An 18,605-nucleotide genomic window follows, 5' to 3' on the forward strand; every position below is an offset into this window, starting at 1 on the left:
GGTTTTCTTCTGAATGTTCCCCAGTTTATCTGCATCACTCTTATCTGTGAACAGCAGAAATCTTTCAAGTAAGATTAGCAGCAATGCTAAATAAGTACTAATACAACTTATCTATTCAAGTACCTTCTGTTTTTATATCCAACAATTCTGACACTAGAATTTGCACTGGGAACTTTTGTTTAGTTAATTATGTTTGCACCCCTAGTTTTTCTTAAAGTTACAACTCCCATAATGGACATCTCCATTCTATAAACACAGCAGTTGTGATTTCCATTCCTATGATTTTCAGTGGATCATACTAGACTACAACAGAACTCTAGAAATAGAATTTCAAGCAATGCCAAATCAGATGTCTTACAGAAGTTTATTACATTAATATCAATACCTAATCAACCAAATTTATAATTTCATTAGAAGAAAGTCTGGTAAGGTAGTTTCAGATAGCCTGATTTCTATAAGCCCATTTTGATTGCCACTATTTTATCATACTTCAATATCTTCATAATAAAAAAAACATTTCAGACCTTCCATTATTCTTTCTCAGATCAATGTCAAGTTTTCTTGGAGGTTTTTTTGCAACTTTCTCTTTGTTCCAGGACTTGCTTAAAATCAGCATTAACACCTAGAGACCATCACAAGAGGGTTTCATTTTGGAGAGTAATATAACTGCAGGAGTTTGTGACTGGAATAAATAACACACCTAGTATTTATAAATTCTCTTCTTTCAAAAGAATGAATGCTAAAAAGTTAATAAGGAAAGAAAACATCAAAAATAGTATTTTTTTATATGGAAGACTTGAGGAGCACATGCTTTGTTGCTTTGCTTTTTAAATATGACCGACTTAAGTGGCACTCTACCACACAAAACTGGACAAAGCTCATCTATAATAAAAAAGCAAGATGTAAATATCATTTCCCTTAACTGCACTCATAAGTTTAGGACTATTTAAATTCTCTAATTTGAGTCTAAATTCTCAAAGTCTCAAGTCTTTTTAGATTAAAAAGTATTGATTTATTAAACAAAAAATATATGTAAAATGAGATTTCTGAAATTCTACAGTATATACACTTAAGTAATTATATATAAACAGATTATTAAATAGCAAGCAATATAACTTTTTATCCAGCAAACTCATTCTTATACAACTTATACAACAAAATTCCAATAATTGTCCACAAAATCCTGTAATCTGAAACCATTTGTAGAAGACCTTTATCATCATCTTGCTGATAGTATTTTTTCACACTGCTTAGTCCTTAAAATCTTATTTAATATATTGCTATAAGACTGCTCACACAGAAGTTTCAGTCACGTTGGCACTTGAATTTGCAAACACATAAAAGCTTATAATATGCTTGAAAAAAGCAATAGAATTGCTACAGTTTCTATATATGAAGTTGTTGAAACTTATCTAAACCAAAAATCCCAAGGAGGACAATTTCCTTGAAGAACAGAAAGTAAATGCAAACAACTATGTATGTGTTCACACTTTAAATATTGTAAAGAACTAAATGTGTTATTTGGTCTTAAGAATACAACAGATCACATTCATTTTCTAAATTAATCCTTCCCCTCTTATGAAATCAAATCTCTTTTTAAGATGATGATTTATCTTCCACTGTTTCAACTACAATGTGCAATGTCTTCATCCTGAGGGCACCTATGTCTGTGTTTACTTTATTACAGTGAATATTTACTTTCAGCGGGTCTATATGTAAATTAGTGGCTGTTGCTGTGGACTGGAAAATAAATATGTTGATTTAAAAGGTGAAACAGCATCTTATGAAGGCTCTACTGCTCTTTCTTTTATCTGTAGTTACTGGGAGCAACTACAGTAACACATTAAAAAAATCATGATGATTTTGAAGTGCTTCTGGCCATCTATGGTTTCCAGTGGTTTCTGTTCAGGTGGATAAAAATAGAGTTATTCTGATATTCACTAGTGATTTAGAGATTTTTGATCTTCAGAGCTGAAGACTGAGTAATACTTTCGTAGTATAGGAAGGAGCAGAATCTGTGAAAAGAGAAAAAAGAAATACATCTATCTCAAACTTCAGCCATGTAATCCAGCACAAATAAATGGAGCCCTTAGCTAGAAACAGCTAGGTTTGATTTTATTTCAAAGGTACTCTACAAGTGATCTCTGTGCTATCTTTCAGAAATTCTGCTGGCTCATATTATACAGAAGTTATTTCTTCTCCAGTCTGCTTTTCAGAAGCAGGTATTGGCATAATATATAGCAAAAGAGTTCAGAAGCAGGAATCCAAGAGTGATTCATGATCCAACCTCATCATAAAAAGCATGGAAATAAGTTTTGTCTAGGAAGGCAGAAAAGTGTATCCCTGAGCTGCTTTACCCCAAAGGAGTATAAGCTGGCCTATGCTTGACAAGGCCAAATGCAGGTTTCAGGCAGCCTGGCAGCCATCACCTTAGACTTCGTATTTCACAAGTATGTAAATACAACTCCATCACTACATATCTCACGAGTATCTCTAAAGCCAAATTGTGATCTCAGTTTTCCTCCATTCCTTCTCTCCATTTTAACCACTGTTGCTACCATTACCAGAATCTGGCACTTTTATAGCAGACTTCACTTTAGAAGTAGACGGCTTGAATACTCAAGTGTGCAGCTAATGGACATTAAGGAACAAAAGTCCAGTATCAGAACATGAAAAGTATTCTGCAGCCACATCCTGTGGCCTTTCTTTATACCTCTCTTTTACCAGGTGTCGTAGGACCACTATACAGAAATGCAAGGAATGAAAAGATGCCATAAGATTCATTCCACAAAAATTCATTTCTACACACAAACTCTCAAAGAGATTTAAACAGAGCCTATAGGGTATTTTGGCTCACAGGAAATTTTCCCTTTGTTTCCTAACACATTTAGCTAAACAAGACTCAAGAGACTGACAGTTATAACGGTATTTAATATTTTAATATTAAATATTAAATTTTAATAACGGTAAATATAAGATTGAATAGCAAAATAAAGTAATATGTAAACTTTCAGGTGCTGTGCAATAAAAACAAAAGCAGTGATTTTACTACAATAATTTTACAGTGGTTAAACAATTAGTACATTGATACAGATACACTGTTAAAGAATGTTCTATCAATGCAAAGAGCATTTCATATATACACTGTGTTTCTTTTTGAGGAGGAGAAGCACTTCCGCAGGAATTCAAAATCACTAATGGTAATCCCAAGAGAGGTAAGTAAATCTGGAGAATGAGGATAATCATTGCATATCCAATCAATGTCATTGAATTAAAGTTAATGCATGTACAAACACACTATTAATTTTGTATACATTTGTTCAATATCAAGTGTTTTAGTTAGGACCCAAACTTTTAACAAAACACATTCAACATTTTCACTTTTAGTCTTATCTAATACCGTAACAGCCAATTACAGTTTAAGGGTAAATTGCTTGTACTCTTAAAAATTAATGTTCCCAATGTGCATCTGCATCTATATCCAAGATAGTAGGAAGTTTACTGTAAGTTAACACATACCTCTTTCCTTTAGGTCTTCAATGTATGCTTTCATAAACTCTTTCTCAAATTGCTCCCGTTCACGTTCACTTTCTATAATTTCTTCAGTGTCTTCACATACAATAGTTTCAACTGGGCTGTTCTTGAGACTTACGAATCTAGAGAGAGATTAACACAAGCATATATGCAACAGGCTTCTGAACATCACTGACCAACAGGAATGACATTTTAGAAGTTGCTACTACACCCAGAAGGGGAAATGTAAAGAACCTTTGCTCAATTTTTGCATTATGGCATTGTTACTATCCAACTATTACTATAAATAAAGATTTCAAATGGCACCTTCTCTATACTCCACTTTCCATATAAAAATGATCAGATTTGTCTCTTTCTTTTCACCTATCTACATAAATCATTCTTTGCAATAACAGGTATATTTCTTTATTACAGAACTTCTGACAGACTATACTGTAATTTCACATCTGTTAATGAGCAGTATGAACTCCATGTTAACAACATTGGCTAGCAATCTGGAATTTTGCCAGTATCACTTAGCTGACAATATGTGTCTCTATTTTTTGGTTGTTGTTATGTTACTTCTCTTTTACAATGCATGACTGGATGTGCACTATGTCGTATTTGCAAATTTCCTAAAGCTACACATTGCAGGTGAAAAACTATATGGTTACATAAACAACATACATAATGTGCAAATTAAGCGCACAGCGTTCTGAAAACCTCTGATGATATTACCACTCCAAGAAGTAAAAAAAAAATCAATAAAATTGTTACTTTCAAAAGAATGAATGTCCCAACAAATCATATGGCTTTTTAAAATCTCATGAATTGCTGTGAGTCTGTGGTCAGTTGGCCTTGGCTGGCCAGGTGCCAACCAAGCAGTTCTCTCACTCCCCCTCCTCAGCAGAACAGGGGGAGAGTATAAGATGAAAAACTCATAGGCTGAGATAGACAGCTTAATGAAGAAAAGCAAAAGCCATGCGTGGAAGCAAAGCAAAGCAAAAAAAATTATTCTCTACTTCTCATCAACAGGTGATGTCCAGCCACTTCCTGGGAAGCAGGGACTCAGTACGTGTAGCGGTTGCTTTGGAAGACAAACACCTTAATAATAAATGACCCACCACCCTTCTCCTTTCTCTTAGCTTTTATTGCTGAGCATGACGTCGTATGGTATGAAATATCCCTTTGGTCAGTTTGAGTCAGCTGTCTCAGCTGTGTCCCCTCCCAACCTCTTGCTCATCCTCAGCCTACTGGCTTTTATGGGGAAGGGTGGGAGAGACAGCCTTGATGCTGTGGGAGCACTGCTCAACAGTAGTCAAAAGCCTTGGTGTGTTACCAACACCATTATAGCTATAAATACGAAGCCCATCACTGTAAGGGCCACTATGGGGAAAGTTAACTCCATCCCAGCCAGACCCAGAATAGTCTCAAATGGTTTCATAATCAAAGACCTGAACATCGCCTGCAGAAATGCAAGATCATTGTAACTGCAGACTAAAAGGCCTTCTAGTCTTATCCTGCATGAAGCAACAAGGTGCTGTTTCATAACAAAGAATATATGAACTACTAAACTCATGTGACATTATTTAGCCTGTTAAGTAGCCATGTCTCCCACTCCCAGCAGCATGCTTTTGACATCACTGAGCTTACCAACAGCTAGCTGCCAGACTACTGGTCCAACTAGGGGGCATGGCTTTGCAACTCCAGAGTTAGAGCTACTATGACCAAGTCTACCCAGGAATAGCAGTTTAGGCATACAGATGCACAATGTGGTGAACTGGCAGATGAAAATCAGAAAGCTGCAGCTGCTCTGCAATTTCCAATCTCTCTAGTGCCTCCTTAAGTGCTCTGATACAAATTGAGTCAGAATTTGACCACCAGGTATGGCAGAAACTGATGCTTGTGAAAGTATTTCTCCTGGGCGCATCTACCTTATCTTCTTAAGAACATATTCCTTTCTCTCTCACTTTTACTTACTTTAAACCTGTGGTTGACTCACAGACGGCTGTGGGTATCTCAACCAGGTCATCACCACTGACAACTAGCAAACTGAGCTTTGGCATATTGACCAGAGCTCGTGGAAGATAAGTCAACTTGTTTTTCTGTAGGAGAAGCGTCTGCAGTTGCTCTAACCTATAAAAATGTAAAAGATAAAGATAACTTAAAATATTTATTTCAGACAGGAGCATCTATCCAAAAAAACAATACAGATTTAATCTTGTGTAAAAGAACAACTACGTGCACCATATTTGGCTCCTGAAAAATTACTTATACCACACTTTCACAAATTGTCATCAACTTTAATGGAAATTTCCACTCATGGTTCAACATACAGATATTAATAGTACACCTCTGACAAGTACTCAGAAGCATGCCCAAGATAAAAGGTTACAAAAATTACTGTGCTTTCATACAGAAGATGTTCACAGAATATAATACAAAGCCTCACCATGTGTATCCTGGAACTAATGAAAAATATGGGTCACCACCTCACACCTTTGCCCGTATGCTGGTTTCTATGAACTAGATACATCCATGCTAGGCAATATATTCCCATCTATTGTTTTTCACTAGTAATTAGTACTGTGGGGAGCAAGAGAAAGACCAGCTCCTGGTCATGTGGCTCTTGCAAGCTGTCCCACTGAAATCAATTTAATGACAATGTTTTGTAGAGGAAGGTATTGGGCTTCTTTTGCTTTATTGCCCCTGGCTTTTCGTAATGCAATAGTAATACGTGGCTGAGCATTTATTCCTTGGAGTAGATAGAAAACGAAAAGCATAGCAAACTGATGAAACAAGTTTGTCTCATTTGACCAGAAGGGTCCATTCCTAAAACACTGTTGCAGGCTATTGCTTATCAGGCCCATATGGTTTGTTTGAATGCAGGGAAAGATATTAAGACGTCAGTTTACTGCCAACTCATCTTTTTTAATCACAGACTTCATGGTAGTTCACTGAGGTTCTTCAACACTGCAGGCATTGAAATCATGAGTCTGAATAAGAGTATCAGTTTACCTGAGGGGCATATCCTGACATTTTCCAGTCTTCAGAATACCCATGAGCCCAAGAGATCTCAAAATTCAAAACCCAAAGTCAAACAAAGAAAACCTTATTTTGTGGTGTCTGATTATGATGCTTTAGTATCGAGGCTGGCAACTCAGTACAAAATGGAGAAGATGAAATGTAGAAAAGGAATATTTTGGAGATCAAGAAATACATAGAGGTTACAGGGGAAAATGACCCTTAAGTTGAGTGGGTATCCTTCCATAAAATAAAAATTTCCTCTTAGAAGCTCTTTGAAGTTAATCAAATCTCTGCTCAGATCCCCTGGAAAAAAATGGCAGGTTTATGCTGTTGTGACTAGAGCACGTGAATTACTAATACAAATTAAGACTTCAGCCCTGCTGTCAGACAAATTTGTGATTACACAATGTCCCAGAAAAGTCTTTTTGCCCAGCAACAAAGGTCTTGTAAAAGTTAAGGTTGAATGGGTTTTCTCTGAAGATTCTTCTGCCTCAGGGAATCTCTCTTCCCAGATCAATAAATAATCCATATTTTTTTTTAATAAACTTTAGTTACTATGTGTTTTGGTTTACTTATGGCTATGTAAAGTTTTGTAAACCAAGTTACAACAGGACTGTAGAGTGAATAAATAGGCCCAGGGATAAGAAAAGTGCTTTCTCAGGCTAGTAAGTCCCATTAAAGCGATCAGCATGATTTTTTTAAAACTAGTTCTCGTGGATTTCTAAATTGAGAGAGTGAGTATATGTGTGCACATGCATATATACTTCAGAGTAGCAGGGGAGGATTGTCAGTGTTTTTTTTAATCTTACCAATATTATTCTGCTTTACTGCCAAAGTTTATCAGGTTCTTTTAGTAACTTAAATATGCTTTAGTTCATCTTTTCTGCTACCCCACCTACCCTCCAGAGAGATACTGCTGCCAACTTTATATGGTGAGTCCCCTTTGCTGGAACTGGGGCAGAGTATGCCCCATGAACTTCCCAAAGAACAAGACCTGGATGTAATGACAAATTATCATGAATACAGCAGAAAATGTAATTAGTTAACTGAACAGTAGAGGCACTGACTGTGCAATCTGCCATCAATGAGCTAGAAAATGTAGTTTCTGCTCTCTGACCTAGTCCATCAATAATAATGGTAAAGCTTACATGCAAAACTATCTATCTGATGCATTTCCAAATGTGATTTTTTACATGTGATTTTTCACATTTGATTTTTCATTAGTGGTGTCCCTTGGAAGCTTGTTACTTTCTAGATTTGCTTTATAGTTCACAAGCCTGTCAATGAATTAAAACATAAACTACCTGTCTATGTCTTCTGGGAGATCTTTCAGGTTGTTGCTGCTAATATCCAACCACTGCAAATTAGACATCCGGAGCACACAAATTGGAATAGAATGGAACTTGTTTGCTGACACGTCCACAACTGTGACTTGTTTCAGGTTACTCAGCTAGAAAGAAGTGGTGCTTTATTTTAGTTACATTTTGCAAATACAAGAAGACATTTCATTCATCAAACATTCTTATTCCTCTCAAAGCACTTACTTAGAAAAATAAAAATTGCATGATTTTTCTACTCAATTTTTTGGCAGTGTTCTCTCTTAGTCATCATTTTATAGGAAAAGGGATTTCAGAAATAACTGCTTCCCAAAGTGTTTATCACCTTTCTAACATTGTCATAGTATTGAATGAAATTTTCAGTCTAAAAAAAACCCATATAGTTTCAGATGACACCAAGGCTGGAACCAGACAATGACTTCGTTATTTCCTAGGTTACATATGAACTAAGCTCTGAAGTGACAAAACACAGTTTTGATAATTACAGATGCCAAGTTACCATTCTCAAAATCAGAGATTTTACAACTCCCATCAAAAATACATAGATTTCCTTTGCTATAACTCTGCTATGCACTGCGAGTGTATCGCTAGGAGACCCTTGGAAAATGAAACTGCCAATTTAAGCCAACAGAATATCTGGTGCAATATTTTTCAAAGATCTTTAAAAATACATCTTCCATACTGGAAACTAAATATATAATAAGGTGCACTAGAGCTTTTTATTTGAATACTTTTCAAAAGAACTACATTTTTAAGTAATAAACTTTTAGCACAATGAAGGTTAACTACAAATGTAAAATATACCTGTTAAAGAAATAAATGTGTTAAATAAAGCTCTCTGTGTATTGAATCAATTATTCACGCTAGCAGTGTTCATAAAACCATGCAGCTAGCTAAAGTGAATGTCAAAGGAGTGTAAATGTTAACCAAAAAAAGTACTTTAGAATGGAAAATATGCCTCTGAGCTTCTAATCATATGTCACCATCACAATCTAGCTCTATAGATCCTGATATAGAAGAGAAAGTAGCAAAAAAATTTCATTGGTCTTTGCCTGAAGGTTTCTTAGAATGTAGAAAATAATTAGGAACCAAAAACCCCAAATATATATTTTCCACTTCCAAAGTGAGCAAAATGCAAGTAACAACATAAATTATGAAAAAATTATAAAGTAATAAAATACATTCTGAATCCTTGAGAAGGATTTTTTTATTACTATTTATTAAGAATCAAGTCCTGTTTTGTTATATTTTATGGCCAAACTTCTTCTTACTGCAATACTGCCAGACTTTCATCTTAATTTGACCCTTGCCATTTAAAATGTTCACATTCACAGCTTGGTGCTGTGTCAGAGCCAGTTTGGTTTGCGATTTTTTGGTGGTGGTTTTTTTGTTTGTGGGGTGTAGGTTTTTCGGTTGGTTGTTTTTTTGTTTTGCTTTTTTCTAGATATAACCTCATATTGCTTCCAGACCTTAAAATTTGGGGAAATCTTTTCAGGGAGATTTACTGAAGTTATCATATTACAAATGACTATGCAATTAAGTTTACCTTTCAAAAACATAATAGAGGTTCAGAGTTTCTCAAGTCAAAGATATAATTTTGAAATCTGTCCACCACTGCATTAAAACAGCCTTGGTGAGGCATTATCATGGAAATGTCTCACTCCTGATTCAGAACAGGCAAGCACACATTTTATTCTGACACTTCTCACTTCCAGACCATTTTGTCATTTTGAGGACTGACTACTAGCAATGAACACTCACTCCTATACTGTAAATTTTCCAGATACTGAATCTTTTTTCCAAGAAAACAGAACCTCCCTTTGAACAAGGAAAGCAGAGTGACTCTTCTAGATCGTAGCAATGAGAGAATGAAGAAAATAATTGGCACCATCTTTACACTGCATTTACTTTGTGGTTTCAAATTATTGTCACAATTCCAAATCCCAAGCAAATATTTCAAGTTTCTCTGCACTCAGAACAATTTGCTAAAACTGCTGATACATTTCTTTCAACAAACTCTCCCCGAAAGGAATTTAGCAGGCACAGAATTAAAACAATGTCCCATAGGCTTAAATGTCACCCAAAATGTTCTCAAACCATCCCCAAAGAAGAAAAGCCGCAGCCTCTAAACACCAAGCAGCAGTTTACTTTAAAATAAACTGACATCACTGTTCACTCAAGTTCCTAAACACTTTGCTTTCACATGCAGTCACCTGTCATACTGAAACAACTTGGTAACATTAACACTAGGTGGTAAAATGATATTTCTTCAACAGCAGTAACTAGTTTTATATGTTTTCCTGAAAGTGCTTTATGCATTAAATATTAAAAGTAACATTAATATAGCAGTATTAATTTTTTTAATAAACAGGGCTGTTTCTGCCATTTTTTGTATAGTATTGAAAATAGATTGTTTTAATACTTGATTAGATGAAAACCTACATTTTTCAGGAGTTTGTACTCCCATAAAAATGTACCAACATAATATAAGGCCATGGACTCTCTTGATACAAAGTTTGGTTCAGCATGTCACAGAATATATGGAGCCATGATTATATTGTGTAAGCTGCAAGCCCTCGGTACTTGTTCTTTTAGGGTAATATTTAACAAAACCTGTCCATTTTCTATAGTATGTTGAAACCTAATGGAGTTTTTATTTAATCTGTCTCTGATATGTTACCAACAAACACCTATGATATACGATGCATTGGAAATTATGGCAGCTATGTATTATATTTTCTAAAGAAAACCCTGTGTATTTTATTTCTTCTTGAAGGACTGATGGATTTTTGCACCTTTTATAACATTTCATTTTCAAACAAGCATGGCTCCCTTATCATTTTTACGTTATAATTTATTTTTGCTTGATGTTGATTTTTGATATTTTCCTCTATTATGTGACTTTGAATCAATCAGTATATAGGCTTTATGCAAGTTCCATTTTAAAAAATAGCTATATTTGATAGTCTAGCTACCTGGACCCACTTATTGTGGTCCTTACGTTTAATCACTGTTGTCATTTTTATTTGACAAACTGCCCCATTTACTTATCTTAATAATTTTGTTCATAGAAATAATCCAGGTAACATTGTAGAACTCCACTGCTTCTCTTTCCTTTTGACAGTTAAACCTTCAGTTGAAAGAAAAGGACACTATGTCCTGGGCTGAACAAGTTATTTGATTAATGGGTGTGTTTTTATTTCTGTTCTGCTTTTTACCATGAAAGGGATTTACTGATAAGGTTGCATGCAAGTTTATCATGAGTTGCCTACTACTTAGCACCAACAAATGAAAAGGTGTAAAGTCATGTCAAGCCTTACCACAAAAATACCGCATTTCTCAATTACATGTAAACATTCTGTGACAAAAACAACATCCCATCAAATTCAATGTATGACAAGACATACAAAGGATTAACCTGGAAATGTCTATCAATGCATTACAAACGTGCTTTTGCCCAGAAATTTCACTCAATGAATTCAAAGAAAATTTGTACCACTTCAGTAGGATCAGGTTACCACATATGTTGTCTCCCAAAACACACAGATTGGCACTCAGCATCTCATTAGCTTCATGAAAGGAGTACAGTATATATGACAAAGGAGCACCCTAGGTGCAAACTGCACAGTTGCCCACTTAGATCTCATGCATTCAAACCAAATCCCCAGCTTTTCTTTCACAGAGCTGTAAATGTAACCTCTTATATAATCTCATTGACGTTCCTGGAGAAAAGTACCAATTAAAGAAAGAGGGTACAAGCATCTTTAGAGGCAGAAGATATCTTTCATGAAGATATACTTGTATATTTATAGTCCAGTCCGCCATCGGACTTCCAAACTGGACTCTTAAACTTGAGGAGGCAAAGGCATTTAACAGCAAACCCCACCCCTTAGTAACAGAGTACTCGTTCATGTATTTTGTGACAAAACCCTCTGAAGCATAAAAATGCATGACTTCAAACAGCACTTCATTTGGTCATAACATGATAAGCTAAATCCAAGAAGCGTACGTGGAAGCAAGTCTTCACCCAAATGCCATTACTCTGATTTTGCAATGCTAAAATCCTAAATCTTTGGCAGAGCTAATCCACAAACAGATGCTGTTACTCTGATGCCTAACTGTTTAGTTGGAAGTTTAACATTATCCCCTTTCATCTTTGGAGCATTACCATCATTCAAACACCTAAAGTTTAAAGTCTAATAGAGTAATTATAGCTATGATGATCTAAGCATAAAAAGTTCATAGGAAGTGACTTCGCTTTTTATTAGAGCAGTTTTTTGTATACACAAACCTTTCATCAGGTCTGCAAAGAATGAGAAAGCTGGCTGCATATGCAATATTCACAAAAATATCAGGTATTGATCATCTACAGGTAATTGAAGAACCACATAGCAATAAGAGCAGGACTATTCTCACAGTTAAAATCCCTAAGAATGTGGATCATGTGTTTAAATTTAAGTATAGGAGTTGTTCCAAGCCAATAGATGAGTCACATGCATGAAATTAAGTACCCAATTAATGATTTTCTGGGCTGAAGCCAAAACAAGTCTGCTGTCTCAAAAAATAAATTTATATTGATTAGTTACATTAAATTTTCATAGTATTACTGCTGCAGCCACACGCAGTCTGCATATATTATTGCACTTTGCCATCATAAAGTCACCTCATCTTCAAATCTCCAAAACTTGTAAATTAAGGACACACATTAGAAGGGAAAACTAGGCTCTACCAAAAGTCAATTATAGGTTTCTCATCAACTTAAATGGATCCAATAGCTCACTTTGGGTGCATACTCTTCATACGTTTTAACTAAAACCACTAGAAGAGGAAGAGCAGCAGTGTCAGTAGCATATGGGCATTAACTGACCTCTCCAGAATGTTTGGATAGGAAGTGTCCTTTGAATATATGAAAAGACTCTTTTTAAGATATATTCCGTTCCTTCACCAAGAGATGACCAAAATTGCTCACTTTCACAATAGAATAGAGACAAAGCCAAAAGCTTTTTTCATTTCTGCTCCAAGATGCAACAGCAATTGAAGAGATACTATTCAAATGGTCCCGTCTTAATTATGATTTAAACATATACAACAATTCTCTTTTGCCATGACAATACACTGTAGCCTGTGAAGTTACTCTTCTGATTTTAAAAACTGAATATGTTCATTTGGGCTCATTCTGAAACCCAGAGTAAATCACTCTTTGCCAAAGTGGGGCAAGGGGAAAACACCCAAAAGAGAAGGAAATTTTATTCTGTAGCAACTCAAAAAAGATATTATAAACAAAGACGACAGCAAAAATAAAGAATTATAATACACCGGTTGATGGCTTTGGTTTATATTGATAAAATAGTAACCATTCACTTGAAAGGAAAAAAATATCAAGGATATTTGAAGAGATAATATCAGTAGAAGAGAACCAGGTAACAGCATAATATTGACAGAAGCAAAATAAATAATAAGAATTATGTGAGAAAAATATTCAAGTGAAACTAAGAATGTGGTCCTATGACTCTAACCTATTACAGTAGCACCATTTTGATGATTGATGATGAAATCATTTCACATTAGGTATATTGGTGCTGGGCAATGACAACAATTTTCTACACCATATTAAACAGCTATAGCCTGATAAACTTGGAAACAAGATTTTCCTGGAATGGCAGCCAGAAATCAGCTTACTTATAAATGTAAGTGGAAGACAGAATACTAAGGGGAAAAAGTCATTCTAACTTCAGCAGCAGAGGACAGAAGGTTTGTGATCTGTGAGCTGCCTCCTATGATACCAGGAATAAGCATCTCCATGTTTTTTTGCTTTACAAACAGAAATGGTAGAACTTCTTTTTGCCTTGGCACAGAGTAACTTCACTAAAATGCACAAGATTCTTGCCTGCTGTGGTGCTGGGCACCAGAGCAGTTTGCCAAATACCACTAATTGGCTACCAAACAGGAGAACCCTGCAACTTGGAACTGGATTTATCTGTTCTTGAAGCAGGAGTTTCATAAAGAAAATCCTCAAGTTCAGGAAAGTCACAATGGAGATAAGTCTGGTTTGCACCCTGTGACATATCTGGTCTGGAATTAGACCTTATCTCATTGAGCAAACTGTTGCAAAATGTCTATTATCAAAATTATTTTTCTTTAATGCCACAGACTACATGTGCATGACACTGATAGTACACAAACCTACAACTGAGAACACTGTCAACAATTGAACATGACTGTTCACAGCTTTGTGGCTTGCCAGGATTATAGCAAATTTTTCTCTCTCCTTTCCTTTCTCATAGTGCTGTTAGATACATGCAGGGGTTTTTTTATACGCTTTCTTTCAGGTGGTGACAAAACTAACAGGAAAAATTTTGAGCTCATCTTCCCAAAGGATTCTTTTCTTTCTATATTATAACAACATTTCTAGGAGGCTTTATGTCTTGCTCAGATACAAACATGTAAAAATGGGAAATATAGCTAATATTAATCAAAGAGTCAGATATGGAAGAGATCTTTTCCTGACCTGGACAAGGAAGCTGAGGAATGGCACACGTTTTACGCACAGCGGGCAGGTTTTTTGCACAAATAGACATTTGGCTACTTTCTAAGAACTTGTTGATATAATTAAGAGCATGAGGCTATGACTTCTTGCAGTTTTTAGTGTTTCATTGCGATTTTGCATTACTCCATCCAGGCTGTGTCCAAGTAACCTGGCTATGTCCAAGTAATTTAAGGTATTAAATTATTATTGTTCTTATTAAGTGTCTGCTAATAAAAATATAACTGAATACTTATTCCTACATTTACTTATGGCAGCCTGTAATGAAGCTAGGCTTTCAAGACTCATTTTATGGGAAGAATTCCCCTGATGTGTAATTTACAGAGACCTGGTGCAGGTACTGGACACATTGCAGCCCTCCAGTAATACCACCCAGCCACATGATCTTTGGTACATAGCACATAGCAAGCCTACAAACCTCATCTGCTTTTTACTGGAAATTCATTAGTTTCTTTTCTTTCTCCCTGCCCTGCCCCTCCCCCTCCCCCCGAAGCACTTGTTGAAATTGTCTTTTTAAAAAACAAAAAAAATTCCCTGCATAGAAAATATCTGGCCAGGTCCCCAGTGTAGCCAAGAAGATCCTAGATTTCAGGCAAGATTCTAGGTCTAAATTATGTCAGGAGCTCTTCCATCAACTCAGAGTACCTCAGGAAGAGGTAAGTACAAATATAACTGAAGGCTTGGTCCGTAATGCTCCTTGGATTGCTAAATTTTGTCCAGTGTCTCTTACACAACAAGGAAAAGATGCCTAATAAAATCAGTCATCTGGCCTGTCCCAGCATAGTTACTCAGAAGATAAATTGTGTAAAATCAGGTTTCATGGTGCTGAAACGGTATAAGCTTAGATACATTTTACACTTTTTCTTCTATGTCCTACATCAAAATAAGCAGCTTCCAAACAAGTGTTTTATTACCCAGTCCCCTTCAGATTGTGTCCTAGCAACTTATCTTTGCTTAGCTACACATTGCTGCTGGAGACATATATTCCCTTACTAATTTTTTTAATAGTAAACAACAAACTTCTGCGTATTTGTGTATATCGTGCAATGCCAGATTATATTTTCTGTGAACATGACATTTTACAAATACCTATGTAATACTTTGTGCATATAAAAACATGAATATAACAAAGGAAACTATGACTACTGAACAAATACTTAGAAGGAGTGACATTTATTATTAACAGCATGCATCTAAAACTGTCAAGATTTTCATAACTGCAGATAAAATCTAATATGGAGAAGTACAAGCTAATGCAAGAACAGTGAACTACACACATTTCTTAAACTGACTGAAACCTGGAAAAAGATGGAAAGGTGGAAAAAGTAACTGTATATAACTCAGTGAAAGTCTTGCGTTCAATATGCACTAGTGGTCAAAAAGGCAAATAAATAGTTGGATATATATGTAATGTGATACGCAATAATTAACCCCAAAATTACTTGCCACTAAATAAAACAATTGTACACCTACATACAAAACACCATACTTCTTGTCAGTTTTTCTCAAGGAAAAATACAACAGTAGATGAGATTCAGAGATGAGCAACAGTCATTAACAGAATGGAAAGACTTTATTATTTTTGTTAATTTTTTGTTTTGCAGTAGTTCTGAAAGACCTAAATCAAGATTAGGAAAGACTGTAAAGACTAGAACAGTTGAGTAAGAAATGGTAAATTCATAGTGTATTCTTCCTTCACAATACAAGAGCAACATAACCAAAACGCATTGCACTTCCTGATAAAATGAAACTTCTATACAATTAGGCTATAGTATTTGCAACAACAACATGTTTTTCAGTTTAAGAACTTTGCAGAATTCAGAGGAAGCTGACATTTACACAAATAATGAAAACAACTTTTTCTATGTCACAGTTCAAACAAGCACAGTTCAGATTTTTTCAACCTCAGAATACACACTATACCTCAAACACCTCAATGATGTTCTAGTAGAATAATACTGAACACTCTATATTCAGCTTGCTTATTGAGATTTCAAAGGTGAAAACTGCTAAAAGTTGAATTCTTTGGAAAGCAGATCTGCAACTTAGCAGTGTGTTACAATACTAACATCATTATTACCAGAGCACGTAGACCTGCAAATAAAGCTCTGTGATGCTATGCTGTAAAAACACATGTTGAGAGATCTCTACTGTACCTTTTTAAGATAATTAATAGCCATGACAAGCAAATGGGAGAAAGCGAACAGAAAGACAGTGGCAAGAAGTCACTCACCAAGGTCAAAAAATACGTCAGAGAAAGTATAACACAGGTTTCCTGATTTCTAGTCTTGAGATACTAAGGACCGCTCCAGCTATGTATTATGAAAAGTCTCAGGCACCTATCAAGGCTTTCTTTGATTATGGTAATGAAATTAGTGGGGAATTAAGATGCTCTATATTTTTTATAACCATCTTATTTCTTCCCTTTTTTTTAAAAAGGTACCCCAGCATTCTACAATTCTGAAACATCACATTAGGTCCTTGAGTCTAGTCAACCTTTTTATTGCCTCTAACCAGCATTTCAAAGAGCATTTTGTATTAGTAGCTTGGAGCCAGCTTCTGAGAATGAAAAATATTTCAACGATATAAAAAGAAGTTTGGGGTAGCCTGGCCTCTTCTTAACCATCTCCCTGCCCTGCAAGGAGTGTATTCAAAGAGAAAAAAGAAAAAAAGAAAAAAAAAAAAAAACAACCAAAAAAAAACCCCAAACACCAGCAACAAAGGCAGAGAGGAAGAACAGCGAATCATGAAATGGTGTTGCCCATGTGTGATCCTAACACCTGTATCTTCTAATTCATTGCAGCCCCTTTGCCATCACGATCACACAGGTCAGACATAACTTTTAACTGACCAGCTCTGTATTTCAAGATGAGACAAAATAACAGCCTCAAGACAGCTTGGCAACCAGCGTATGCTGCCTGACAGGATTGAAGCTAGGAGTCATAGCCCTCAGCAGCAGTCTAGTGGCGCATACTCTCCCCAGCCATATAGCCATATAATCATGTATCACATAACCAGACACAGTCAGGGGAAGTTCTGTCACGTAGTCATACACATTCTTCACACAAACTCTACATACAGACGAGCATTAACTACATATACCCAGCATCCACACTGCCCACGTGAACTGATGCGTGGAGTCTCAAGTTTTGGGTCAAGGAATTTGGAAAACTGGGATTAACAGTATCACCTCAGATTAGTCCAGAAAGAAATTGGCTGTTGTGGCTAGAGTAACACAGGTGATGGGGAAGCAAAAAAACCACATGTCAATTAAAAATAGATAGGAAGAAAAAAATTACCAGGATCAATTTTGCAACGTAAAAGACAAAGGAAGTCTGGAAAACCTTATTCCTGCAAAGCTGTGTTTACACTATAAAGCATGAAGTTACTTTAACCTTACCATAACCTTTGTAACTTGTGTTTTTATTGTTCATAAAATTACCCATCTCCTTCTAAACTCCATCAGTAGTAACCAGCTCTATGACAAGCCACAACAGTGAACTAGATGGATAGTCTAAACAGCAGGTGAAGAGACACCTCTTTTTTTATGTTTGTTCTGAGTTTTCCAGCCATTAATTTCTTAACCTGAAACTTATCATGCTTTGCACTGCAGTTCAGAAGCATGACAGAGGCCCAGGTTTGTGAGCTGGCATCACTTCAATAAGAAAAGCAGGAGCAACCGTGTCATATCCTCCACTGAATTCCCTTGCGTCTTCACCATTACTTCCACTTCACATGGGGTATAATTCTACACTTTTTTGCCCAGCACTACTAGAGCAGAGATCTTACCTGACTGAGCTCTATATGAGACAAAACAGTAGGATGACATCTGCTTTCAACTGATAGGGCTGGCTCTTGTCTTTATGCCTTTCCCACTGATCAATGATGATGAATAAAAATCACAGTCAGCCTTACCAAGTGTTGTTTACAGCTGTGAAGAGTTGATCAATCATGTAACTACCTATAATTAGTTAACAACTGATAGGAATGTATTCAGTAATAAATTAAATGCATTAACTTCAGTTAGACTGTCCAACTTTATTCTTCTCACAAAAGAAATAACACCTCTCATTAGCTGCACTTTATGGAATAACAAATAACATACTTTTCTCTCCCTTCACCTACAACTCCCTTCTGACTCTCATCAATCCATGTATGTGGGCACCAGAAACATTTTTCTTTAA

At 35.8% G+C, this 18,605-nt stretch overlaps 1 protein-coding gene across 2 annotated transcripts in view; it reads right to left on the reverse strand.

Annotated features, from left to right (window-relative positions):
• Positions 1 to 799: 799 nt before the first annotated feature.
• The window catches only part of LRRC2 (leucine rich repeat containing 2), a 70,039-nt gene continuing 52,233 nt past the window's right edge, over positions 800 to 18,605 (reverse strand). For both annotated transcript variants that reach the window (XM_050913107.1, XM_050913108.1), the window contains exons 6-9: positions 7,845 to 7,990; positions 5,494 to 5,649; positions 3,520 to 3,656; positions 800 to 2,015 (exon numbers count right to left, since the gene is read on the reverse strand). In XM_050913107.1, the coding sequence (XP_050769064.1) occupies positions 1,966 to 2,015; positions 3,520 to 3,656; positions 5,494 to 5,649; positions 7,845 to 7,990 (489 nt within the window). In that variant the 3' untranslated portion in view covers positions 800 to 1,965. The remainder of the gene's footprint in view (positions 2,016 to 3,519; positions 3,657 to 5,493; positions 5,650 to 7,844; positions 7,991 to 18,605) is intronic.

The sequence above is a fragment of the Gymnogyps californianus genome, chromosome Z (assembly GCF_018139145.2).
Source record: "Gymnogyps californianus isolate 813 chromosome Z, ASM1813914v2, whole genome shotgun sequence".
Classification (NCBI taxonomy): Eukaryota; Metazoa; Chordata; class Aves; order Accipitriformes; family Cathartidae; genus Gymnogyps; species Gymnogyps californianus.